Raw genomic sequence first — 26,837 nt, 5'->3', positions numbered from 1 at the left:
AGTACATAACAGGATACATGTACTGTTACTGGGAAGCATAAATACAGTATGACAGTATGCAAAGAGGCAGCTGCTTTATTCCCAGTGATTATCCAGGATTCCAGAGCAGTTAAGAAAGTCTATTATTATGTCCTGACTCAGTGACACTCTGCTGCCCTCCTTCCTATAAGTATCTGACCTGACTGAAAATGCTTTTGTTCCCAGGAGAGGAGTGGTCCTGGCCAACAAGCCAGGCCTATATGAGATGACAATGCCAGATGACGACCAGCACACGCTGAAGCTGCTGAAAGTGAAGAGCGCTGACATTGGAGAGATGGAGTTTGTGGCCTCCAATAAGTATGGCAGTGACAGCTGCAAATTCATTGTGGAGATGGCAGGTATAGATTTCAGGTAGACTGTGTGCATATAAATTATGAACATAGTCTCTGGGTTTAAAAGCAAAGCTTTTGTTGAAATGCAGTCTCTCTAATGGCCAGCAGGGGGCGACTGTTTCAAAAAGAAGTCGGATTGTTTAGAATTAAGGAAAATAGATTGCAAGACCTATGACTTCAGTTAACATGTTCCCTTAGGAGTTTATGTTTATAATGGGTTTATTCACTGGTGTTGATTCATCAGGTCTACAACATGATAATGATCTGAACTAGTGTCAAAAAGGAGGATGAAGTGTACTTTAGGGTGGACCTACTGTGAGTCCAGATCTCTGCTGTATCAGCATGAGTAGTCCCTCAGTTTCTCAGTCAGATCATCTCTGACATCTGCTTTCAGAATTCTAGTGATGGACATATTTGGAGACTAAGTACAAAATAACTGCAAATAATTGCCTCAAAATTAATTGAACTTTGTACTGTCATTACAGCTCCACCAACATTTGAGACCATTATGGAAGATTTGGATGTTTGTGCTGGGGATACCCCTCGCTTTGCTGTGGTTGTGGAGGGCAAACCCATCCCTGACATCTTGTGGTTCAAGGTTTCCATCCATTATAGTGTTTAATACAATGGCCCTGCATGACTAGTTATTCTTTACTGGTTTCTCTGTGCTGTTAACTAAATTAGTGAAATGGGAAATAACCATAAGAGTTTTTAGGGAGTTTTTAGCAAACGCAAGACGACCCGCTGTAAAACGTAGCATATTTGCTTTCAGAATGATATCCTGCTGTCAGAGAGCAGTCATTACACGTTTGTGTACGATGATAATGAATGCTCCCTGGTGGTTCTAAATGCTCGTCCGGAAGACTCTGGGGTTTACACCTGCACAGCAAGGAACTTAGCCGGATCTGTATCCTGTAAAGCTGAACTCACCGTTCATGAAGGTAAGAAGCCAGTCTGTCTGTCTGAGGTGTCAAAGGCTCTTGAATGAACAAATTGATGGAACTCATTTAATCTTTTATCTTTGCTGTAGCTAAAAGTAAAGAAGATCCCATCGACGATGAGGAAACTATTCTAAGGAAAATGCGCCGACTGACTGATTACTATGACATCCACAAGGAAATTGGAAGGTAAATCGGTTTTAAGAAAAGATCCCACAGCTGACGTGCACTGTTATTTGACAGTCTTTTTTCAACTAATAAGAAATTATGAAACTGATGAACTGTTTCTCCAGAGGTGCTTTTTCCTATGTGAAACGTGCGACCCAGAAGGCAGACAAGATGGAGCACGCTGCAAAGTTTATTTCCACGCGGGCCAAGAAGAAGACATCCGCTCTGAGAGAGATGAAGCTGCTTTCCAAGCTGGACCACGAGAGAGTGCTTTACTTTCATGATGCCTTTGAGAAGAAGAATGCTGTTGTCATCATCACTGAAATGTATCCACATTTAAAAGCAGTCAGAAAACAAACCTTCTGATGCTGAGTACTCAGTTAGCCTTAGTATAATATACCAGGTTTATGTTAAAAGAATATTTTAATATTGAATGCGTTATAACCAGTGATGGGAATAACTGGTAACGGCGTTACTTTTTTCAGTAACGAGTAATCTAACTAATTACTATTCCTATCGTTACAACTCCGTTACCATTACTAACAAGAAAATGCAGTGTGGTCGCGTTACTATTTTTCAACAAACAGACGGTTGAAGCTGCCTTCAGCTTACCGCATCTTATATCAGTTGCACGGAAGTAGCTGTAAGTAATTTGGGCCCTACTGCTTTAAGCAGCTGCGCGCGCTCCCGTGGGCGGCAATCACTTTCTCGCACAACAATCGCATGAGTGCTGCTGTTTGACTGAGGAAGAGTATAATAGTCATGGTAAGCCAATCACATGACCGCTTTAAGATGACAAAGCAACAAGGTGATATATACCAGTTTTTAAATTGTGTTGATAGGCCACGTAAAACCAGAGTCATGATAAACAATATATACGCGGCGTTTTTTCTTCAATAGTTTCGTCACGTTTGCTGTCTAAGGACAGCGCAGCAAGCGCTCTCTGCTTATGAGCAAAAACAAACAAACAAACAAAAACACAGGGGAAAAACAGAGAGAGCGAGTTTTGAGATGTGAGAGATTTGTGACGTTTAGCGTGTTTGGAGTGTGTAGTTAATGTGTTGTCTTGTGTAGTTAGTGTGTAGTGTTGTGGATAGTTTTGTGTTGTGTGTCAGAACAATGAGGCGACTGCTGTCTCCAGGTAGAAACAGGAGTGATACACCTGCTGCTGTCAGACCTGCAGGTATCAGGCTGTGATGTTTCCTTTATAGTGGACAAAAATATTTGGAGTGGCACAAATAATTTGTGTGACATCTTATTGAATGCAGAACAGCTGATTGTTCTGTAAATAGTTTGAAATGGTTATAAAGAAAAAAGGGTAAAAGGTAAATGGCTGCAAATAACTTGTGCATTTTAAAATTGACAATTTATATTTGCATTTAAAGTTATGAAATATGATTCAATAAACATGTTTGTGGTTGTTACAGTAAAAAACAGAACTTTTTTCTACTCTGATTTTATGTTTTTTGTCTGATTCTAGATCAGTTGTGGTAATACAGTATGTCAAAATGAAAACATGACTGTAAATTCAGACACGTGAGGTTGTGCTGAAAAGAATGATACCAAACAAGGCAAAGTAAATAGTTTTTAAAGGTGAAATGTGGAGGAAACATCAAAAGTAGTTAAAAATGGCCAATTATACCCTGGACCCCAGAGGGTTAAACATTTTTTAAGTAACACTATAGTTACTTTTTAGGTAATTAATTACTTTTAGAATCTTGTAACTCAGTTACTAACTCAGTTACTTTTTTGAAGAAGTACCTAGTAACTATAATTAATCACTTTTTCAAAGTAACTTGCCCAACACTGGTTATAACATAATAAATAATTTGTTACAAAGTGCATTTAATTTAACAAAAAGAAATGCCTTAACTGATCGTTAAAGATGCCACGAGGAGCTGCTTGACAGATTTACAAGAAAATCGACAGTAATGGAGTCTGATGTAAGGATCCCAATTTTTCACTAAGTAAATACTACTTTTATCTATATTTTCTTATTATCTGATCAAAAAAATCTTCTGTTTTTTTTGTTTTTGTTTTGGGGTTTTTTGGACCATCAGGTTCGTTCATGTATTAGACAACTTCTTGAAGGATTGGACTACCTTCATCATTCGAACATCATACACCTGGACATCAAGGTAGATAAATAAGAGTGCTCAATCTATACTTCCATCATCTTGTGTGTCAGAAGGTTATTTTTAAATGATCAGTTGCACTTTCATAGCAGACAGTGGGTTAGATATTATTTCCTAATTCTCTCATCAGCCTGAAAACATCCTCATGGCGGACCCCCATGGTGATCAAATCCGACTCTGTGATTTTGGCAACGCGGTGGAGATCACACCTGATGAAGCTCAGTACTGCAAATATGGCACCCCAGAATTTGTTGCACCAGAAATTGTCAATCAGAGCCCCGTGTCAAAAGCAACAGATATATGGTATGACTCAGTCACACTACACTAAAAATAGGACAGAACCTTCCATGCGATTAGTGAAAATCAGAGGTAGCCCAATGATTGCACTGATTTGTTATGTATTTATTTTTTGTTGAAACCCAGTTGCAATTAGTTGCAGTGACCAACTGGTCGCCCAGAGGCTGAACGTGCAACGCCCTCAGTCTCTGGTCAACCACTTATATCTGTCCTGGTGGGTAGCAACCTGTCTCCAAGCAATCACAGTCCGACTCAGGCTAACTGATATCCCTCTCTAACAAGATGGCCAAAGGTTTGCAAATAGCAGCTATCTAGTTAAAAAAAAAATAGACACATTGTCAACACATTTCAGTTGATCTGAGACTGTCTGTACTGATGAGTGCAACTTGTCTGTGACGCATCTTCTTGCAACAGCGGACTACGCTCAACAGGTTGCCAGCTGGTTCTATTCTGGTTTTATTTTCTAAATAAGACCCCAACTCTGCCTTGCTTTTGAACCCTATATTTTATTTAAAACAGTAAATTTAAAAAAGAAAACAAAGTTGCCAATTCCCTACGTCATTTTGTTGCCATCCTGCAACAACTAAATCACTATTTGTGAAGGAATTTTTACATTTTTGTTTCACATTTATGAGGTTCTGGGAGAACTCTGAATTGAATTTCCTCCTGGGACTTTCTGTCTATGTTGACTGCAACAGTTTAGCAGTTTTGGAGGATTTATCACAGTTGTTTGTCAAGTTAGCACAAACACATTGCATTTAATTTCCAGCTTGACTGCATTCAATTGAAAACTAATAGCAGATAGAGGGCAGACTGATTCTTTCTTATTTCTGTTTTCTTTTGCTTTTAAGACAGCAGCTGTATGTGAGTAGTTGTACACCTGGTCCCAAAGCAGTTTCAAAGCCAATAAGATCATGGTGGTTCCAGTAATTTTGGTCATTCCGCTGTTTTCCCTAATCTGACTATCACAGTAGAAAAGCTTTAAAATACAGTACTTACAAATATTTGTTAATGTCCTGATCTTAAACACTGTATTTTTTCTTTACTTTTCTAGGCCTGTTGGAGTAATAGCATATCTGTGGTAAGCACATTTTTCATTAGTTTCAATTTTCCATAATGCTAAAAACCTTTTTCAGTGTGTTGGTCAGGACTACATCTAAGTTTCTTATTAAGTTTGTTATTATTAAATGCTATTATTTCTCTTGTCAGTCTCACCGGTGTATCTCCATTTGCTGGCGAGAATGATCGCAGCTCTGTACTGAACATCAGAAACTATAACGTGGCTTTTGAGGAGGGCATGTTTGCCGATCTTTGCCGAGAAGCTAAAGGGTTCATCATAAAGCTGCTGGTGGCTGACAGACTGTGAGTAACACCGCTGTATCTCTTTTAGTCCAAGTTTCAATACTTGCAAACAGTTATGTGTCAACCACAGTAAAATCCTGACTTGATGGATAACTGTCATCAGTTATTATGTATCATCGAATGTCATACATCAAATATAATAATTTATGAAAACAGTCATATCCAAGTCAACAACACTGAGTTAATGATCAGAAGTATAAAGATTTGTCATTACATATTATTTTTATTCACTGTACTGAGCTTGAATTTAATAAAATTAAAATCAAAGATTTTTGTTTCAGCATTTCCAGAATTTTGTCTGATACTTATTTATCACATAGCCTATTGCAGATTTATTTATTTTCAGTTTTCATATTTGTTTTATCATTTTAGACGACCAGACACGCGGGAATGTCTCAGACACCCCTGGTTCAAGGTATGAATAAGTGATATCCATTTGGCAATTCTTAGTAAAGTCCCATTTCTCATTTATTTGTTTTAAATTTCATGTCCATTTATTGTACAGACCCTTAGTAAGGGGAAGGCCATAAGTACAGAGGCCTTAAAGAAATTTGTATCTCGCAGGAGGTGGCAGGTGAGATGGGTTGTAATTCTTTATTACTGCATGTTCCAAGGTCACATTGTGGTATTTATTTTGTCACATTTTCCTTTTTTTAGCGTTCTCTGATCAGCTATAAATCAAAAATGGTCATGAGGTCCATACCCGAATTGCTAAATGATTCCTCCAGCCATGTTTCCATCGCAATTCCCAGGCACCTTAAAGAGGGTTCGCCACCACCATCATCTTCCTCTGATTCTGATGAGGACATAGATGAACTACCTTTTATTCCAATGCCACTTAACATGGACTTCTCTGGATCAAGGATGTCACTGAATGACATTCAGACTGATGAGCAGGAGGCAGGGAAGCAGAACGGAGCAAGTACCTGGTCTGGGTCTTCTGTTCAAGGCCAGGAGGCAATGGAGTGTGATCCTAAAGAAATGGATAAAGAAGGACTTGAAGTGGGAGGCAAAGGCCGCCTGAGGAAAAGATCATCACAACCCAATGAAAAGGGTTCTTCAGATGAGGAAGAATTACCTGCTGAATTGCCCCAAAAATCAGAGCTGTCTAGAAAACCACTGAGACGGGGTTCAAGCATGGAGTCAGACAAACCAGAAGGTGGACGACGAAGAGGAGAGCTAAGGCGTGGTGGCTCAGCTGATAGTGCATTGATGCTTCGGATTACACCAGAAGAAGCACCTGGAGAAGGAAGTCAAGATGATGGCAGAAGAGTTCTGAAGAAAGCTGTCTCTATGGAACTACCAAAAAGGAGCACCAGCCCAGGAACTGCCAAGATGAGCCAAGAAGACTATGCTCTCAAACTGGAGCTGATGAGGCAACGACTGCTTCGTGGTGGCTCTGTGGACAACAAGATGAGTGGACTGAGAGGACCTCTGTTGGAAACATTAGGAATGGGAGATGAAAAACGTGCAGTGTCCTCAGATCGGTATTCTCGTACAGTCCGTTTGGGCCCACCTCCACTAACAAGAGCTGCATCCAGTGATTTCCCAAGGGATGAAGTTCCTAAACCAAAAGTTTTGCGCAAAAGCACTTCTTTCAGTCAGGGGGATTCAGAACCCATACCTTTGCACCGCCGTTCAGGAGCGCCTCTGGAGATTCCCTTGGCACAGATAGAAGAGAGAAGGCTCAAAGAAGCTATATCTATGTCATCTCTAACAGAGCAAACCAAGCTAGACTCCCGCCCAGTGACTCCCAGGGAGCCTTCACCAAAACCGCCAACACCAGAGTCGGTTTTGCAGGAAAGTCCAACCAAAACTGAGAGTGAGGAATCGTTTATGGAAAAAGAGATAAAGCCAGATGAGACTATAAGTGAAAAGATGGAAGGGCTGACCACAGATAGCAATTTTGATGAGAGATCAAGCACCAGTGGATTCTCAGAGAAGGACATGAGTATTTCAGAAGAACCAATGATGGAATCAGAGTCTGTAGGTCAGAGAATTCCTACACCTCCTTCTATGGTCCAAAGTCCTGCATTAGAAGAGAAAATGGAAGAGGAAGAAGAGGGAGAAAAGAAGCATGAAGAAAAGGAAGAGTTAATGAAAGAAGAAGAGGAAAGAGTTGATACTGTCACTGAATCAAACACTAAGGAAAACGTAAAAGATGTTATAGAACATATAGAAGAGAAAGTAACTATCCCTGAGAAATCCCCTGAGGTGACAATAACCACAAGCTCATTTATGCTGAGACCAACACAAGAATATTCCACTTCCCCAGGAAAAGTTGTTTCAACGTATGCGACACCCTCGCTTCCTGCTCGAGTTGTTCTGCCAGATGGAAGGACTTCAGCATATGCCAGTATAATGCAGACTATGATGGTCCCCACACTTCAGCCACTCAGTGAGCCACCGCTAGGCCCTTCTACACCTGTTGTTACTCCAACGATTTCATCATCCCCAGTATCAACGGGTATATCTTCCCCTGCCAGCTCTGAAATACCTGGTCCACCAAAGCCAGCCACCGTTTCAACCACTGAGCACCCTGCTGTATATTCCAGAGTAGCATCACCAGAGATGATAACAAAAGAACCCACTCCACCCAAGACTGTTACATATTCTTCAGCCCAAGAAGGGCTTTCAGCAGGAGCAGACCTACAGGATATCACCTCTGAAGAGGTCTTTGAGGCACGCTTTAAAAAACGTGAATCTTCTCTCACCAGAAGTCTGAAGTTTCTGTCACGCTCAAAGCAAGATGATGGATTACAAGCTGCTGCAGATTCTACAGAGAAAAGTGAAGAGATATACAGACCTGGGCCAACGGGTGCACCTTTAGAATTAAAACCAAGAAGACTTGAGGAGAAGTCAAAGTCAGTCCAGGATCTTCGTGAAGCTCAAAAGGACCAAGGCTTTATGAGAAGGCTCTCAATGCGCTTGAAGAGGACTCCATCAACAGAGCGCAAAGAGGAAATGATGAAGGAAGATGATTCTGTTGCCTCGAGACGTAGGCTTTCTTGGACTCTGGGCCGAAGAGGGTCTCAGGAGAAGAAAGAAGTAGAGATGTCAAGAATGGATGGGGGAACTGATAGATTGGTGGAAAATGATGAAAAAGAGATTAAGAAACCAAATGAATCTCCAGTGTTGGCAATGCGCAGGAAAATTGAATCAACAGTTGCTGGGATCTCTACAAGAATCCGCAGCTACTCAGAGGAGAGAAGAGCATCAGAAGACAAGGAACCCAAGAGGACACCCATTCTTTCCATGCTTCGTCGTTCAACATCAGAGAGCCGTGCAACGAAAGTTCCTCAGAACCAGCTAGTATCTCAGGCCACTAATGGTGCCTCAACCGAGTCTCTAGAGTCTATGTCCAGCCTAAAATCAGACACAGCAAAGGGTATGTCCAGTTACCTTTCCATTTTGAATCAATATTTTACCAGAGGACTATCTGTTGTACTTTTTTAAGAGTGATGTAATTTATGAAGCTTTTCTTTCCTATTTCTTTTCTTGTAGCAGGCTTGGAGGCTGAGCGCAGATCCCGCTGGGATCGATGGGGCCTGACTAGAGGGAGGCGAGATAAGACAGTGTCACAGCCTGACATACCAACAGCAATCTCTCGAGATAGTAGTTCCTTACGTTCACGTCAATACTCTAAACTGGCTTCTGGTAAGTTATATAAGAGTGTGCATAAAGTATTTGGGTAAGGCAATGATGACATTTAGTATGGGCCTCCTTTTTATTTTAATAGGAAGACCACTTACTTATATGTAGCCCTTAAATACGAAGCTACAGCCAGCAGACACTTCACTTTCTTTACCAGACCAGAAATAAAACCAAACATCACCAGCAGAGAGTGGATCTGTGACATTATTGTCACCGTGCAATAGTGGTATTTTAGAATGTGACAGTTTCCATCTGCTTGGTCAAAATGCTTGTGACTAAGAAATATATTTTTTCTCACTAAAATATAGTTACTTAGCAAAATGTGTATTTCAGTCAGACTGGGAAGTCTCAGGCACAAAAAGCAGCAGCAAGACCCCATTACAAAAAAATGTAACCATCACTTGCAACAAAGAAGCCAAAAACAGCATTAAAATAACAAGGTGGCAGTGGGTTGTAAAGCATCTTGCAAAGGCTACAACAGCCACAGACATGCTATATTAGTCATATAGTTAATAGTTATCTTGAGACACGTTATATTTTAAATTAACATTATGATGTAAATAGGGTTTTATACATGACATTTGCCAATAGGATGTACAGAAATGTATTTGCTGAGGCCTCAGATATGCTCAATTTCAGATTTTTAAAAAAATTACTTCATAATCATAACTGTTAGTTTTACCTTTCATCATACAGTATTTATGCGATTAATTATTGTAATGTCTTCAACTTCCAGATTTCCCTCCAGTATTCCATATCAAACTGAGAGATCATGTGCTGCTGGAGGGAGATCCAGTGACACTCAGCTGTTTGCCAGCTGGAAGTCCCCACCCACACATTACCTGGATGAAAGGTGAGGATCTTTAATGGGAATAAACAGTAGTGTCTTAGTGAGGGTAATACATGTGCATGTGAATAGAATCATTCTGTTTGCATTTTGCAGTAATTTGCATAATTCCTCTAACATCCATGAGTGCAGAGACACATTATGTTGCATATTGATGCAAATATGATGTAATTACAAATGCTACATACAGTGAACATAAATGTTGCTGTAGGTAAAACAGCTGAGATTATTCTTGAATGAGTTGTTATGCCAGTATCATGTTCTTTGGAGTGGTATCCTTAAGCAGCATAAATGGGCTCAAATTTACAACCTGACACAGGGCAAGTAAGAAAAGGGTAGGTAAGAAAAAGGAAATAAATATTCACCTTCAAAATTCCCTCCCTGTGCATGTGTGCTTTCTCAGACAAGAAGCCCCTAGAGATTGATGCCAGGATGAATATGATTGCTTGTCCTGATGGGAGGCAGCTGCTGATGATAATGCAGACCACCAAAAAGGACGCAGGGGTTTATGAATGTGTGGCTACGAACCCGCTGGCCTCAGTATCAAGCTCTTGCACAATATCTCTTGCACGTAAGAAATGAGACATTGTTTGAGTCTTTGAAGAAGTACATTTACTTTATCCCAACAGTATTACTAGTAATACTAATATATTTGTTTTACAGGCCTGCCCAACCGTCCTGGGACCCCAGAGATTCCTCAGAAGTACAACAACACTGCACTGGTTCTGTGGAGGCCTTCAGACACAATGGCTCCCTGCACATACTCTCTGGAGAGGCGAGCAGAGGGTCTGTGTTTGCAATAATTCTGTAATCTAGATGAACACTGCTGTACATCCATTGTTAGATTTATTAGACCTATCCTAAGTAACTCTCCAAAAGTTGATTCTGTTCATCTAGATGTAGCGTTTTCAGTGGGAGAAACGTTTCGATACTCATCCAACTGACTTCTTCAGTCTCAGCTGACTGCAGGTTTCTTATAAACAGTACATTTGCATAATAGGTGAAACCAGCCCACTGAAGGAACAATGGGCTGGGAGGTCACCTTCATCATAATTATGCAAATTCTCATGACCATTGATCAAAGACCACTGATCAGTGGCCATGAGTACCATTCACAGAGAGTTGGGGAATGGCTGCAATCACAGCATTGTAAGATGGTGAAAGATGTACCCTTAGGCCCCCTCCTCGATTAGAGATGGTCTTTCCCTTTTCACAGAAATGGCCTCCTTGACTCCGCGCTCAAACCAGCGTTCCTCCCTGTCCAGGATGTGTACATCCTCATCATTGAAAGAGTGTCCACAGGCCTCTTTCAATGATGAGATGCATGATTGAGAATGCATCAAGACGATGTCCTAAGTAACCCTTTCAAAACCTAAAACTAAGGTTTTGAAAGGGCTACACTGAACAAACTTGGGTCTCAAACAAGCACAGAAAAACACATGTATTGCATATATATTTCATGAGACATGGCGAGTGACAAAGAGGAATTGCAACTAGAATCCCAGACACTGTATATCTCTATTTGGTTGCCATGTATTCATTAGGGCATATTAGGGCATATCTAATTGGCCCTTGGGGATAAAGTCTTTCTGATTCTGATATAGGCTTTAAGCTAAGAACACTTGATCAAGTATCATAAGGAGACACACTAATGTGTTTTAGGTGTACTTGTGTTTAACTCTTGAGCATGTCTTTTAAAATTAAATTAAATAAAGACAAAAAACCTCAGTCAAAGGGAGTATTTAATTTCATACTGCTACTTTAAGCAAGTGATCTTAATATTCCTTCCACATCTGTCCTCAGGTGAGAACAACTGGCTGATTGTGGCCACTGGGATAGCAGACTGTTATTACAATGTGACTGACTTAGCAGCAGGGGGCTCCTTCAGATTCAGGGTGGCATGTGTCAACAAAGCTGGCCAGGGCCCCTACAGCAACCTCTCAAAGGTCTTGAGCATGGATGCCTCAGGTATTTACAGAAAACCTTCAATTGTTTTACATACCCTTATCAATGAAACAATTAAAGAACTTTCAAAACTGAAAGATTTACATTTGTATCTATCGTTGTTGTTGTTGTTGTTGTTGTGCTCAGCTCATTATAGAAGGTTATATTTTTATGTGTATAATTTTGTTTTTGATGGAATAATATATATGACAAATTATTCGACTCCACTTGAGGTAAAACAAACCTCTGTGTTGTATTTGTTGCATAAAATCAAGTAGCTTCTTGCCTTTTCTTGTTTTTCATAGAACCAGCTAAATCCAGTGCCACAGTAGTGGTGAAGACTGTTCCTGCAATTTCTCCTCCTCCCCCTGCTGTAATGATGTCATCCATGAAAGTGCCTCCCATGAAACTAGCTCCCAGTAAATCCACAACAGTGACGAATGCCCAACTTGCCCCTCCATCAACATCAGCTCCTGCTCCACCTTTGGTTAAATCTGCCTCTCCAGTAACCATCAGTCCTGCTGTTAGTACTGCCCCGGCAGAGCCGGCTCCTGTTAAGACCACAACAACTGCCCAAGCCACACCAGCCAAAGCCAAGAGCTCTATTAGCATCAGTGTGAGCAAACCCCAGACAAAGCTGACACCCCCGCCTGTTGTTCCACCCAAACCTCAGAGTCCAGTACATACTGTCCTCCAGTTGACCAACAAACCTCCATCCCCTGTTCCACCACCTGCACCTATAATAGGGAAACCTATTTCATCTGTGCCAATGTATGTGCCAGCTGCCACTGCTCGTGCTACTCCACCTTCCCAAACTACTTCCACCCCAACAACTACCACCCCTTCAGTCACTCCCGCAACCATCTCCCCACCTGTGGTGGTGGTGCAGAGCTTGACACCAGTGTTGCAAGGAGGGGACACTCACACTACCCCATCTGGCCGGATCACTCCATCAGGACGGATCACGCCATCAGGACGTAGGACCCCACTGGGGAAGCCTGGAGAGGGATCTCTGCGTCAGGGAGTTCCACAGAAACCGTATACATTCATGGATGAGAAAGCAAGGTGATAAGTTTTGTAAAACATTTACGGTCTGAATTAGTAGCTATTTATAATTGACATAGAGAATTTTCTGTGCTTTTCCATTGGAAGTTTATATCATTGCTTTCTCATGCAGAGGTCGGTTTGGTGTGATCCGTGAATGTCGGGAGAACGCCACAGGCAACCTTTTCATGGCTAAGATTGTTCCATATGAGGCAGACAACAAGCAGGCAGTGCTGCAGGAATATGACATTCTCAAGTCGCTTCATCACGAAAGGATCATGGCTCTACACGAAGCCTATGTCACGCCACGCTACCTGGTGCTTATCTCTGAGTACTGCAGTGGGAAGGAGCTGCTCTACAGCCTTATTGATAGGTATGATTAGATAGGCCATTTTTAGCACTATCCATAAACGAGTGCCCTAAACTGTTCTACTTGGAGTGCTTAAGAAGCTGTTTAATCGTGTCTCTTAGATTCCGTTACTCGGAGGACGATGTGGTAACCTACGTCGTGCAGATCCTCCAAGGTTTGGACTACCTCCACGCTCGACGCATCCTCCACCTGGACATCAAGCCGGACAATATCATTGTCACCTATATGAATGTCATCAAGATCATTGACTTTGGCAGTGCTCAGACATACAACCCTCTGTTCCTGAAGCAATTCAGTCCTCCTGTTGGAACACTGGAGTACATATGTAAGGATTTTTGTTTTTTAACAGTGCAATGGAAATAATACAATGATGACGATAATAACTATAGAAAATCTTATGATAATAAATTCCTTAATTTGAGTTCAACTTAAAAGGCTCAAAACCATGAGAGTGCCTTGAAGCAGCTGCTGCTGTGATTTGACGCTATATAATGAAAATGGAATTGAAATTAAATAGAGCGGAGAACCACCAATCATGACAGTTTCTGTCTAATTGCTCGACACAGCAGAGCAATCAAGAGTTTAAACGACAGATATTTTACTTATAAGTGGATGAAGACTAAAACAGAGCTGATAGGGAGCAAATATTGAATTTATTTTCATCTGAAAACCTTCAGCATATTACAAAATGAATGCTGTTCTTTTTAAGTTTAAACCAACGCGGTTAAAGAATAACAACTGTGCATTTAAATATGGACTTTGTCTTTTGGATATATTATAACTATAATAGATATATTATAGTTTTCTTAAGCATTTTAAATAGATAAAAAACCTTTGTGTACGTTATGTAATCTTAACTGTGGCCATTTATCAGAAAAGAAATTATAACACACACAAACAAAAATCTAAGTCAAAGTGATAAATGAAAGCTCTTTGTACACACAGATAATAAAGGCCGTGAATTTGTCCTTTTTCTTGCAGCTCCAGAGATGTTGAAAGGGGATGTTGTGGGCCCACCAGCTGACATCTGGAGTGTAGGCGTGCTTACTTTCATCATGTGAGTATTGCTTTCACAGCTTCCACCCTCTGAGTTCTCTTTAAATAGAAATATATTTGTGTTCTTTATAAAAGATCAGGCTTATGATTAAGAATGGTCTGCTACATTTGTATTTTTAATTTCAAGACTTTTTAGGTATTATTCTATTATATATTTCTTTTGGTAGTATGAAATCTTCCTCCTGATTTTTCAGGTTGAGCGGCAGGTCGGCTTTCATGGATAATGATCCTCAGGAGACTGAAGCCAGAATCCAGGCAGCAAAGTTTGATCTCTCTAAACTTTACCAGAATGTGTCCCAAAGTGCCTCTCTGTTTCTTAAAAAGATCCTCTGTAGCTACCCATGGTAAGCTGAATAATGGATTCTTCTCATTTTTGCCGTACTTTGAAAGTATTGCCAATTTGTAATATTTGGCTCCTTGTCATGCTCAACAGGGCCCGTCCATCCATCAAGGACTGCTTCAGCAACTCCTGGCTTCAAGATGCCTACTTGATGCGCCTTCGTAGGCAAACTCTTACCTTTACAACCACCCGTCTCAAGGAATTCTTGGCTGACCAGCAGCGCAGGCGAGCGGAGGTGGCAACCAAGCACAAAGTTCTCCTGCGGTCTTACCAGAGCTCGCCACAAACCCCCACTAGCCCTGCCACACCGAATGTGCCAGTATCACCCACTGCACCTGTCACCTAGTGAAGAGAACTCCCACACCATTGTGGCAGGACTTTGTGGTGGGAATGGGGGGCAAACATCCAAGCGAGATAAAACTTGAGGCTACAGTGAGGTGGTCCCTCCAGGTCTGACTTGAACTTGATCAGAAGAAGAAAAACCCACAAAACCAGCAATGGCTGTGATCTACAGAAACATAATTTCTATTTCAAATCTGGTTCTAAAAGAGAATCTAATGCATTAAGGAACTCTCTGAAAGAGCCTGACTGCATTTTGTATACCGTGAACCTTGTTCATACAGGGCAGGCTGTTCTTTTCAAGCTAGTACCTCAAGGTTTGTAACTTTGCAAACATTTTTGAATTAATTCCTTTCTTACTGTTGGCTGAACATTGTAAAGAGAGGAAAAACAAATACAGTGTGGTCACCGGCCATAATTTAGTAGAAAACCTCATTTAATTCCTCAGCAAAAAGCTTTTAGCACAACTTTAAAATAAGGGATAATCTACACAATTAAAAGTACATATTGAAACAACTGACACCTTTGTCACTGGAGCACATCTAAAATAGTAGTCTATAGTTGACATTCTAATGTTTCCTGACCAGAATTTTTAATGCATTATCATCCCATGGCATCAGATAATGCTGTTTTTTGTCAGATGCTGCCAGAATCTTCTCTCTGTTGCACAGAGGCAGGGATGGTATTGGCCACAGAGAGGTAGCAGTTGTGTTTCAGAGATATTAGATATTAGGATGGAGGTGTAGCAGTGGTAGGAGACCCAGGTTCACGTCAGATTGAAACTTTTGTGTTTACTACACGTTTTGGGGTTTTTTTGTTGTTTTTTTCATTTGCTGATTTGTTTTGGGTGTGGTGGTGGAGTGGGTAGCACTGTCCCCTCACAGCAAGAACATTCAAACTTCCTTGTCTTTGACTTTCTCTGTGGAATTCCCATCTTCGCCATGTTCCTGCATGGGTTGACTTGGCTATTTTAAGTGTGTTACAGTAGTAGATGTGAGAGTGTGTGCCACAAACCCACGTTGGATAAGCACTAAAAAAGAGGTATGGATGAATTTTCTGGTTAAGTTTAGTTTAGGAGTAAGAAAAATGACTGGCAAGGTGGAGCTGTGGTTAGCATGGTTGCTTCACAGCAACAAGGTTCTGAGTCTGAATCTGCCATCATTCTATGTGGACTTTGTGTGTTCTGCCTGAGCCTGTTTGGGGTTTCTCTGGGTATCCCTGCAGATGTTTCTTCCCACAGGCCAAAATAAGTAGTTAAGAAAATGGATGGGTGATGGGTAAAATATACATAACATTTACCCTGGATGTCAAAAAATGAGTTCGGAGTGTCAGTCCTGTCTCATAAAGGCCACAGTCCAGAGTATCAGGGCACAGATGCTGAACAATGCCTTGTGTGTAACCCAGCTATGTCTGCAGCTTTGACAAAACAGCATTAATGAAAGCCAAGGTAAGGAGAGAGGGTTGTAAATGCACTGAATTATGTCTAATTCTGTGTCCTTGATTTAAACAAAAGTCACTCTCCAAACCCACAAACGAGTTTAGGGAATTGTAGTGGTATGATGGTGCTGTTGGCACTTCAGTGATTTTAAAGACTGTAGCAGTTCCAGAAAGTTTTTGTTTGTTTGTTTTTAAAAATATGTACTGAGTTAAGAGGAAACTCTGGTGGCTTCTCTACAAGGGCTATTAGAATAGGACACTTGTCTGCATTTTTCCCCTTTCCTTGTGTTCTTAGACAGCACGGTAATGATGATCTCATTCTCAAAAGCAGAATTTACTTTTTAAATTTCTTATCCCGTTGTCATCTTTGAGCTTCCATATAAAACTGTTTTCCTCCCAGTGATAATGTGGACAGTTTTGCAGGGCAAATAGGCATTCGTTTCTTCACCACAGATAAGCTGTCATTGGCTTAAAGTAAACTCTTTTACTCAAACCGCAGCGAGATACCTAAGCCACAAAGAGATACTCATATCTGAGTTTTACAAAACAACTTTCGACATGTGTAATGAAGTTTTACTAACATCAAAAACACTTAATCACATCTGAAAAAATTCAGGGGATGAAAGGGAAACTGAAGCATTTTAGGAACTCACCGGGGTATCACGGTCCCCCAAAGTGCCCTTGAAGAGCATTAATCAGCAAAAAATAAAAATTAAATAATAGACGTTACTGAGTGTATTAGTCCTTATTTTAGTGTTTTTAATTACCAACAGCTACTGCTTTGAGAAAGCAGTTTGCTTCATTGTTTTTAAAGAATGTAGGCTTAACTGGCAAAACCTTTTTTTAATATATAAAGAGACATAAAATCGTTATAATTAGCATTAAGCTGAACCTAAATTATGTATAACCTCAATTATATGTTTCCATGCTATACAAGCATACAAGACACCATAAGCACTAATAGCATAAATTCATCATATGAGCCCCTGAAGACCATAATAAACATCGGATCACAAGAAGTAAAACCTTTGGAAAATCTAGTGGTTCTCAAGATGTGGGGCAGGCCCCAATTATGGGGCTTAGAGCCACTGCAGGTGGCTTTATAAAATATGGAGTGAAACTAAGTTGAATCAATATTATTTATGAAAAAAATGAAAGAGTTTGCAGATACAACTGTGCATCTACTCTACTCACTCATTTATTTCATTGAAGTTGAAATAACTGAAATGTAAACTTTCTCAAGTGGGGCATGCCAGAAAAAGTTGTCTATAAAAGATATATTTAAGTATGGATATCCATAAATATGCAGATCTAAATATATGTTTTAAATATAATATACACAGTAAATTATGAAAACCAGGCTCTGTAACTGTTTTATTTTCAGAGAAAAAATATAATAAAACACCAAACATTTGTTTGGAATCTGTCCTCTTAGAGTCAGCACATTGGCTCTAGCACTAAACTGAACACAGATTCTATCATTTTATGGCACATCAAAGGCTAATTTGCTTTTTTATAATATATGCTTTCCCCTTTGGGGGTAAACTAAGTTTTCAGACCAGCACATTTGATTTTTGATGCTGTTGCTTTCATACGTACTGATATCAAGCACAGATTTGCTCACTTAACTCAAAGTGTAACACTTATGAGAGTTTAGATCCATTTGTGGACAGATTCAGTTTTTCGGGTGTTTAAAAGCTGCTTCATACATAAAATCATGAGTTGTTTTACTGTGTATTAACTGACAAGTAGTTGGTAATCCTATGAAATTATTTCACTATTGCTTTATTGTCTAATGCTATTGCTAGATAAATACTGCCCTTCTGCAGCTCTTGTCTTCTTTGGCTCCTTTTCCTATGCAGAGTATAATCACTAAGGAAATTGTTTCAAACCTGAATGAAAACATGCAAGTCCTGCATGAAATGCAACGTTGCATTAAATCCTAAATGTCTGTGCAATTTATAATAACTTTATTTGTTCATCTTTTAAATGAAATGACAGCTGTTTGTAAGCAGACGACACAAGAGCGCTCTACATTTTGTATTTAAAATTTTGTGGAATGTGTTGCAGTGCCTCGTGACAGATATTAGACTCACAGAGATTGTAGTTTGTCAAAAAGAATGACTATTTCTTTATTTTGATAATATGACTGTGGCCGCTTTGTGTGCGTGTGTCTTTTGCAAATTGTTTATTTATTGAGTGACTGTATTTGTTACGGCTTCTGCTTTTTATCTGTGAAACATTTGAATCTGGCATGGAAACGGCATGACAGTTGTTAAGATTAAGAACAATAAAGGAAATGTGACAAATATAAGGGAAAACTTGCCATCTTCTTGGCTGAAAACTGCATGTAAGACCATGCTGAAAATGGTATACACATCACGGCTGATCCATAAAGAATTACTGAGTGTGGTAAGTCCAACCTTACACCACTCCATCTGCATCACCCTGAAGACCAACAACTATGTGCTTATTTTCATGCTGGGGAGATCCATATTCCAGAATACTCCCTCTACTATAACTAAACTATGAACTGCTTCAGTGATTCTCACGAGTATTTGATTTCTATATGAAGATGGGAAAATATCTTTGGAACATATGTTGCGCATCTTCAATCAATCTCATCAGTAGTAACCAAAGGAGAATGAATGACTGTATGACACAATACTTACTGCTTATAAAGCATCAGATTTCTTAGGTTTGCTGACTCTGTAGTGGATCTGAAGCTGTGTGTATCTTTGACAGGATCTCCAAGGTAAGAAGAGAGGGAATAAGCTGTAAAGAAATGGTGCAAGAGAAATTTCCAGTCAGACTAGTTTGGAAATTGTTAAATAAATGTTTACTATCTCTTTCCGCTGCAGATGTCCAAAGCTGAGACTTCACCCCCTCCCGGGTGCAATACTTAATTATTATTAATATTATTATTAGGCATTATATCGTGGACACAGGTAAGAGAATCTTTAATTCTTGTTGGTGTCACTGACAATCAAGGAGGTTTTGAGGCATAAGAAATGTTTAAGATGCTTGTTTGCTGGATTTTTTTACCCCTTAAGAACCGACAGTGCAACAACATATTCACTGGATGGACTGACTTGTCTCATAAAGTCTACATTGCACCAGAAACACCTTCAAGAGATTGTACCTATGTCCTCAAACCTTTTAGACTCACTGAACTTATAACTTATTACTTGTTATAAATGCCTATATTTCTCATCTAGGTCACATAAAGAGCGGCAAGAGAAAGGCCCTCCTAAGATCCTGCAAGACCTCAGAGATGTGGTCCTTGTTGAAGGCAGCACAGCAAAGCTGAAGTGTAGTGTTAGCGCTTTCCCGGACCCTTTCATTGTCTGGTACAAGGATGGCAGGATGGCAAAGGACTGAAGGTTGGTCCCAAGTACTGCTATGTTTTTGAAGACCCTGATGTATTGGCACTTGTGGTCTGGTTATGATTATAAGATTTTTTATTTTTTATTTTCTTGATTATGACATGAAGAATTTTTAAAATAATCACTGATGAGAACTTTGCCCCACATGTCAGATACAAAGGTTGACTCTTGCTGATTAATGTAGAATCATGTGGTTCACAGAGTTAATCTGTCCCAGTTCCTGCTAAGAATTCTAAAGACCCAGATAACATCAAGACCAAGAGAGGGACAACAGTGGTACTCAAGGCTGAAATAAGCAGACAGCCTCCTCCAGTCGTTGTCTGGCTCAAAGTAGTTGCTAGCAGATTTCTGCACTTGCACATAGTTTGCATGGAAGACAATGACTTGTCTTCAAACACTCGCCAAGTTCTCGCAGAGTATTAGTGAAAATGTGAAAAATGTGACACAAACTGGAAACAGAGACCATCCACCTTCAAGTAAAGTTGGGCCATTTGAAACATGTTGGCTGAAAAGGTGAGACACAACTTTTACTTTGAAGGTCTTCTGGTAGCAACTAAAATGATCACAGGGAAGTGTTTACCTCTATGACCAGTTTTACCTAGTAACACCCAGCAACCATTCGCCAATCAGATGGTAAGTTCATATTTTTTCCCTAGCAACTAGAGATTTCCAGGTGGTTGCCAAATGGTCTCTGGGCCCATGTGACTGAGATTGCAGTTTTTCCACTAGCATCCAATCACTTCATTAGTCTATTCAATATAAATACTCCCATTCCCCTCTATGTGTTGCCAGGTTGTCTTGTTTCTACTTCTATCCAGCAATTTCTTGCATTCACTTAATTTCCTTTTTATTAATAACTTGAATGCCTCCATGGAAGCGCATTTATTTGCTTTTGCCTTTCATTAAAGATCTGACCTTTGGAATTGACCAAAGATGGGACTTTATGAGCATTTGGGTCCTTGTGTGTTCCCTCAAACCATTATTATAATAATAATAATAATAATAATAATAATAATAATAAAAATAATAATAGTGGATTGCATTTATATAGCACTTTTCGAGACCCTCAAAGCGCTTTACAATTCCACTATTCATTCACTCTCACATTCACACACTGGTGGAGGCAGCTACAGTTGTAGCCACAGCTGCCGTGGGGCAGACTGACAGAAGCGAGGCTGCCATATCGCGCCATCGGCCCCTCTGGCCATCACCAGTAGGCGGTAGGGCAAAGTGTCTTGCTCAAGGACACAACGACCGAGACGGTCCGAGACGGGGCTCAAACTGGCAACCTTCCGATTACAAGACAAACTGCCAACTCTTGAGCCACGATCGCCCCACAACCCAAGCCATTATGTAGTAGTAAATGTATGTAGTAGATTCTAGATTTGGATTTGCCATTTGATAGGTAAGACTCAGTCCATCTGAAATAATATAATTAGAGTTTAAAAAATATTTAAACTGCAGTTTATTATGGGAAATGTTCATCCATGATTTTATTAACATAGAATGGTAGTGACTGCACATGAAAGTCACAACCAAATTTTGAAAAATACAACAGCTGATGCAAAGTTGAGGCTGCACCTCTTTGGCTGGGAGCGGTTCATCTTCACTGTGTCTCTGAGTTATGTCTCTTCAGGTAATTTAGCATTTTGACCAGAGAGTTAAAGAAAAAAGACAGGATCGGGGATTTTTAGGTGCCAGCAATAGTAGCAATCAGTTCAAGCTACTGGACGAAGCTATTTACAGCAATAGCTATGGCATATTTTGGCTTTAAAGCGCAGCAAATCTCTGCATGGTCCCCCAGCACAGATTGCAGATTGTAGGCATTTATTAACAAAGTGCAAGCAATGAAGATGGGCTCTTCATTCTTAGTTTTATTTCGATTCTTATTTTTGTTAATTTGTTTTCTATTTGCTGCAATTTCTAATGTGATCATGGTCCTTAAAATAAGTTACTTTTAAATTGCTATGAAAGGAGACAGAAGTGCATAAAAGTACATACAATAATGATACAACAGTGATCACAAACACCTTTATTTCCTGGCAAGGACCGAAATTTGATGTTGTGATAGCAAGCATATAGAGTATACGGTATAAACTACAGCAGGACATGATGGCCCACTGACACAATTTGTTTTCATCAGAAAAACAAAAGGCATAAGATCATTAACAGTTACTAAAAGATTTCCATCTAGAGCAAGCTCGATAAACCTGTAGAACATTTATTTTTGTGTGCCTGCAGGTTCTCTGTTATCCGCTAGGGGGTGATGCCTCCGCTTTATACTTCCACTTTCAGTGGAAAGTCCACTTGGTCGGACTTTCAGTGGACTGTAAGTACATGATTCCTTGAAACTCTGTCATTTCCGACTTCACTAAATGATTTTGACGACTCTCGTTACTGGAAACAAGCCAAATAAAAACGAAAAGCCTCGTTGTGATAGGTGGAGCCTTTACGGCAACAACATGAGGAGTTTCTATGATCTTACATGTGGCCTCTTTAGAGACCGTCCCTAACTTGGTCGGTTTCAAGGCCACCCCCAGCTGCAATGTTATCTGTAAACTTTTTTTTTTTTTTTAAGTTTCTCAGAAGTCAAAGAAAAGTAATAAGAGAAACCGAAATATGTTTTTTTCTGTTATGCAAAAGCAAAAAGAAAGGAGAAAACACTGTTTTGTTCACGGTTGGGCTCCGGATGAAAGTAAAAAATAAATAAATAATGAAAGGCCAAATGTAAAGAAAAATAATGTAATTGTTTAAATAACAATAACAACATAAGATTTATAAATACTATAAAATATTTATGAACCTGCAACAATGCTTTTTTTAAAAATACATTTAAAAAATAAATTTAAAAAAACAAAAAGCCTTCACATCCTGCATTGTGGCTTTAAGAACCGGGCTTCCTTGAAACCGTCAGGTCCCATTTAGCGAAGACAAATTGATGAACTTCTCCAGTATTTGCATCTTTTGTAACTTTTTAAGACCTATTTTTATTTTATTTTAACTTTTACAGGTATTTTTGTTCGGTGTTTCTGGCCGTTGACAAGGTTTCTTTTAGTTTTAAGCTGCAGCATGCGCGTCCGCAAACAGGGAGTGGCAAAATTTAAAGACTTGAATTTGCCCTAACTCCTCGCAAGTTTTAAACGGCGGTAAAGTTCCTGTGTGCGGATCCAATGGCCCACCCGTCGTCGGTAATCACGCAAGTAAGAAGAGAGGAGGAGGAGGGGGAGGAAAATGCCTGTCTTCGTGAGGAAGGTGAGTTTGGGAGAAGTTTTTAGAGCTGCGTATGATAATGTCAGAGAGGTTGGTTTGAGGGCGCCTGTCCTCTGTGAGCGGTTGCAGACATCTCTGTGATAACGCCTGCTCCTTTAATCAAGTGTCCGTGACCGGTTCTCAAAGGTTCTCACCGAGTTTAATAAGTTTGCATCCGGTGTAGCTTTTTGCGTTAGGTGGGACCCACGGGAGATTATAGCCGTTTCTAAGTAGATAAAGTAGAAAATATGTGTTTCACCGGGTCGGTCAAGGGGAACTTAACAGACTTCACGGTGTTACGCAGAATTTTTAGGCGGAATGAGGTTTGAACGGCAGAAATAACGTGTCTCTGAAGGGGGGCGTGGCCACAGCCCCATTGACAGCTCACTCGTCCTGCTCTGGACCTCCATGCTGAGCTGCCGTCAGTTTATTTTTGTCTCATCGTTTCAAAATGAACACGCTGTGGTCTCCCACCTCTTATTTACGTTATTATTGTTATGGAGACTGTGGAGCACGAGCAGTGTTACTCACTTTCTATAAGTGGGACATGGACTAAGCAGCTCTACTAAACAGTATTTATAGGTCACTGTAACAAATGATTTGGCCTATCTCTGGGATAGGTTCACTTACAAACACTTAGAGCTGTACACTCACCATCCGCTTTATTAGGTACACCGGTTCAACTGCTTGTTCGTGCAAATATGTAATCATCCAGTCACATGGCACCAGCTCAGTGCATTAAGGCATGTAGACAAGAGAGCGAGACGATCTGATAAAGTTCAAACTGAGCATCAGAATCGGGAATACAGATGATTGAAGTGACTTTGAATGTGGTGTACTTGTTTGTGCTAGACAGGCTGTTTTGAGTATGTCAGAAACTGCAGATGTGCTGGGTTTTTCCCACACAGCCATCTCTGGGGATGACAGAGTCGCCTGAAAAAGAGAACCTGTCCAGTGAGTCGAAGTTCTCTTGATGATACTGGCAGTCAAAGGCCACTGGTTACAGCCAAGGAATGCAGACATGTCCGATATTAAAGCAGATGTGCTACAGATGTGCCACCGAAGAAGACCACACTGGGTGCCCTTCCTGTCAGCTAAGAATAGGAAACTGAGGCTACAGTTCATATTGGTTCACTAACATTGGACAATAGAAGATTCGAAAGATGTTGCTTTGTATCAACCCTTCAAGCAGATGGTGGGGCGATGTTGTGTGGGATATTTTCTTCGCACCCTTCTGGTCTCTTAAACTGAGCATCACAGCCTACCTGCGTGGAGTTGCTGACCATGTCCATCCCTTTTTGACCACAGTGTACCCATCTTCTGTTGGGTGCTTTCATCAGGATTTCATCAGATCATCTCAAACTGGTTTCTTGACAATGAAATCAATGACAATGTGTTCATTGTATTCATGGCCTCCACACTTACCAGATCTCAATTCAGTAGAGCACCTTTGGAATGTGGTGGAACGGCAGATTGACACCATGAATGTGCAACAATGGCGTGATGCTATCATGTCAACATGGACCAAAATCTCCAGCACCTTATTGAATCTGTGCCGCGAACGATTAAGGCAGCTATGAAGCAAAAAGGGGACCAACCAGGTACTGGCAAAGTGTACCTAATAAAGTGGCTGGTGAGTGCATATTAGTTGCGGTAGTACTTCAGAAGACAGTGCCGGATTTATGCAGTTCTTTCCTAAAATGTACCATGTCACTTTGCATTTGGTGTATAATTTTTAGTATCCAAAAATACTTTGTTAGATACAGTCCCTTGTTATGTTGTACTTACATTTTGAGTTGGGCACGTATTTTCAGGTACTTAAAAACTTGTACTTTAAAGTAAGAAAGATAACATGATAAACGTGGGGGATATAAACCATAATTTGTGGCCTGTGTTATAATTTTTGTTTTTTCTAGCTTTGTTGTTTACTTCCGTCTTATTGTTAAGAAAATAATAGAAAAGAGGAAGAGGAAAAAAACTGTTTATCTGGTTTAAGTTTGTTATCACACCATCTCTGAACATGTAGTCAGCGCAAAATGAAAAACTGCTAAACATCAACCACATATCTCAGTAAGTACCGACTTATTTGCAAGTAGGCCAAATATTGGTCAACTAGGCCAATGTTAGCTGAGGCACATATTCATCCAATGTGTCAGTGAATTCTTAGAAAATCGTAAGGCTAAAAAAATGATTTTATGTATATAATGATGTTGCTGTTATTAGTTATTTCAAAACTAGTTTAGCAATTCTGTAATGCAGTTTCTTGTTTCTTATCTGGTGATGTACAGATGCAAAACGGAGATATCGGCTCTTAACTCCCAGAAATCAACTCGGCGTATGTTATTTGTAAAGTCTCATATGAGCCTCAAAATATATTTATGTTTTTCTGTTATTGTTGATTGAGGATCACATCAGCCTTGTGATTGAAAAACGCATGTTGAATTTTAGTTCTGGTACTAAACCTGTACAGTCATATATAAAGTTACCGTGGTAACTGAACTGAGGGGAACACTATTGCAGGATGAAGTGAGTAACGATTTTTATTTGGACTGAACAGATACAGTCTGAGTCAGATGTCACTGACTCTCTATTGATAGAAAATGTTAAAAGTAAGTTTGTATGGGATAATTTTATTTTATTTTTTTTAAGAAACGACTAGCTTATTTTTTTATATATAAAATATAATTTTTCATCATGAAGGAGGTCTAAATCCTGGTGCTGGTGCTCTGTAGAAGTTTATTTTGTTTTTTCAATTTTTGAGCAACGTTCTGGTGTAACAGTGTAAAACGGGAACAAAGGTACATAAACAGATCTTAAAATAGAGAACGAAGCTATTTATTGCAAAACAATGGCGATTAGAAAGGCGTTTAAAAAAGAAATGAATAACAGGAAAGGCTGTGTTGTAATTATGATCGGATAAATTAATGCCCAAGATTCTGTGTACAGATGATGGGCAGCTGAGACAGACTTTTGTCTTTAAGGGTTGTTAATATAGTAAAAGGAAAACGTTCTCAACTCACTTAAGATCGTTCAATCCTGCCTAGCAAAGAAGAGGACACTTGTTCATTGGCTGCTGCCCTAACAAACAGATTATTGGTGTCTGTGCTTTTTTACATTGAAGAATTTCTACAAAAGACACTCAATGCAGTTAGCATCCATAGACAGAAATGTCAATGTCTTATCAATTATAAACAAAAAGACTTCCTGAGCATCAGTTCTCTGAATGCAGTTGTGAACAGTAGGGGTGCAACGATATTCGTATCGATATTGAACCGTTCGATACAGTGCTTTCGGTTCGGTACGCATATGTATCGAACAATACAACATTTGTAATTTATTTTATCAACTTTCCTTCTGACGATGCTGTCTGTGTTGAGCGCTCAGTGAATCTGCGTTCGACTACTCCGCCTAGGCTGCACTGTCGAGCGCAGATCCACTGAGTGCTCAACACAGACAGCATAGTCAGAAGGAAGAGCGCAGGGCAAGCTAGCAAGACAGAAGTTAAGCTCTCCAGATCTGGCGTTTGGAATTATTTTGGTTTTCATGTGACGTATGACCCTGAAGGTAAGCGAGTCATGGACTAAAGTAAAACAGTATGTTGGATGTGCCGTGCAATGCTCAATTACAGTGGGGCAAAAAAGTATTTAGTCAGCCACCGATTGTGCAAGTTCCCCCACTTAAAATGATGACAGAGGTCAGTAATTTGCACCAGAGGTACACTTCAACTGTGAGAGACAGAATGTGAAAAAAAAATCCATGAATCCACATGGTAGGATTTGTAAAGAATTTATTCGTAAATCAGGGTGGAAAATAAGTATTTGGTCAATAACAAAAATACAACTCAATACTTTGTAACATAACCTTTGTTGGCAATAACAGAGGTCAAACGTTTACTATAGG

The 26,837-nt window shown here is 39.9% G+C and overlaps 3 protein-coding genes across 5 annotated transcripts in view; all 3 read left to right on the top strand.

The window, feature by feature from the left end:
• Positions 1-18,611, top strand: part of spegb (striated muscle enriched protein kinase b) — a 38,928-nt gene extending 20,317 nt beyond the window's left edge. For 2 of the 3 annotated variants that reach the window (XM_085249047.1, XM_085249046.1), the window contains exons 18-41: positions 205-377; positions 857-969; positions 1,144-1,312; positions 1,402-1,498; positions 1,603-1,803; positions 3,363-3,420; positions 3,538-3,615; positions 3,743-3,915; positions 4,964-4,990; positions 5,119-5,271; positions 5,644-5,686; positions 5,777-5,845; positions 5,929-8,659; positions 8,776-8,928; positions 9,662-9,778; positions 10,176-10,343; positions 10,436-10,558; positions 11,576-11,740; positions 12,022-12,781; positions 12,894-13,133; positions 13,232-13,455; positions 14,112-14,187; positions 14,381-14,530; positions 14,620-18,611. In XM_085249047.1, the coding sequence (XP_085105173.1) occupies positions 205-377; positions 857-969; positions 1,144-1,312; positions 1,402-1,498; positions 1,603-1,803; positions 3,363-3,420; positions 3,538-3,615; positions 3,743-3,915; positions 4,964-4,990; positions 5,119-5,271; positions 5,644-5,686; positions 5,777-5,845; positions 5,929-8,659; positions 8,776-8,928; positions 9,662-9,778; positions 10,176-10,343; positions 10,436-10,558; positions 11,576-11,740; positions 12,022-12,781; positions 12,894-13,133; positions 13,232-13,455; positions 14,112-14,187; positions 14,381-14,530; positions 14,620-14,872 (6,514 nt within the window). In that variant the 3' untranslated portion in view covers positions 14,873-18,611. The remainder of the gene's footprint in view (positions 1-204; positions 378-856; positions 970-1,143; positions 1,313-1,401; positions 1,499-1,602; positions 1,804-3,362; positions 3,421-3,537; positions 3,616-3,742; positions 3,916-4,963; positions 4,991-5,118; positions 5,272-5,643; positions 5,687-5,776; positions 5,846-5,928; positions 8,660-8,775; positions 8,929-9,661; positions 9,779-10,175; positions 10,344-10,435; positions 10,559-11,575; positions 11,741-12,021; positions 12,782-12,893; positions 13,134-13,231; positions 13,456-14,111; positions 14,188-14,380; positions 14,531-14,619) is intronic. The other variant, XM_085249048.1, reaches the window with a different exon arrangement.
• A 58-nt stretch (positions 18,612-18,669) lies between these two features.
• Positions 18,670-20,111, top strand: LOC146557209 (SPEG neighbor protein-like). Its single transcript, XM_085250547.1, is given in 5 exon segments — positions 18,670-18,714; positions 19,164-19,195; positions 19,521-19,686; positions 19,689-19,744; positions 19,796-20,111. Coding segments are annotated over 5 exon segments (615 nt in total).
• Positions 20,112-22,568: 2,457 nt separating this feature from the next.
• The window catches only part of LOC146557208 (carboxy-terminal domain RNA polymerase II polypeptide A small phosphatase 1-like), a 35,801-nt gene continuing 31,532 nt past the window's right edge, over positions 22,569-26,837 (top strand). The window contains exon 1 of the mRNA XM_085250681.1: positions 22,569-22,940. Within this exon, the coding sequence (XP_085106807.1) occupies positions 22,859-22,940 (82 nt within the window). The 5' untranslated portion in view covers positions 22,569-22,858. The remainder of the gene's footprint in view (positions 22,941-26,837) is intronic.

This window comes from Mchenga conophoros, linkage group LG16, assembly GCF_057382185.1.
Source record: "Mchenga conophoros isolate Kocher_MC1m ecotype Shallow Benthic linkage group LG16, M_conophoros_male_GT1.1, whole genome shotgun sequence".
NCBI lineage: Eukaryota > Metazoa > Chordata > Actinopteri > Cichliformes > Cichlidae > Mchenga > Mchenga conophoros.
The sequence above is the reverse complement of the archived record's forward strand: the minus strand, read 5'-3'. Positions and strand labels throughout refer to the sequence as shown.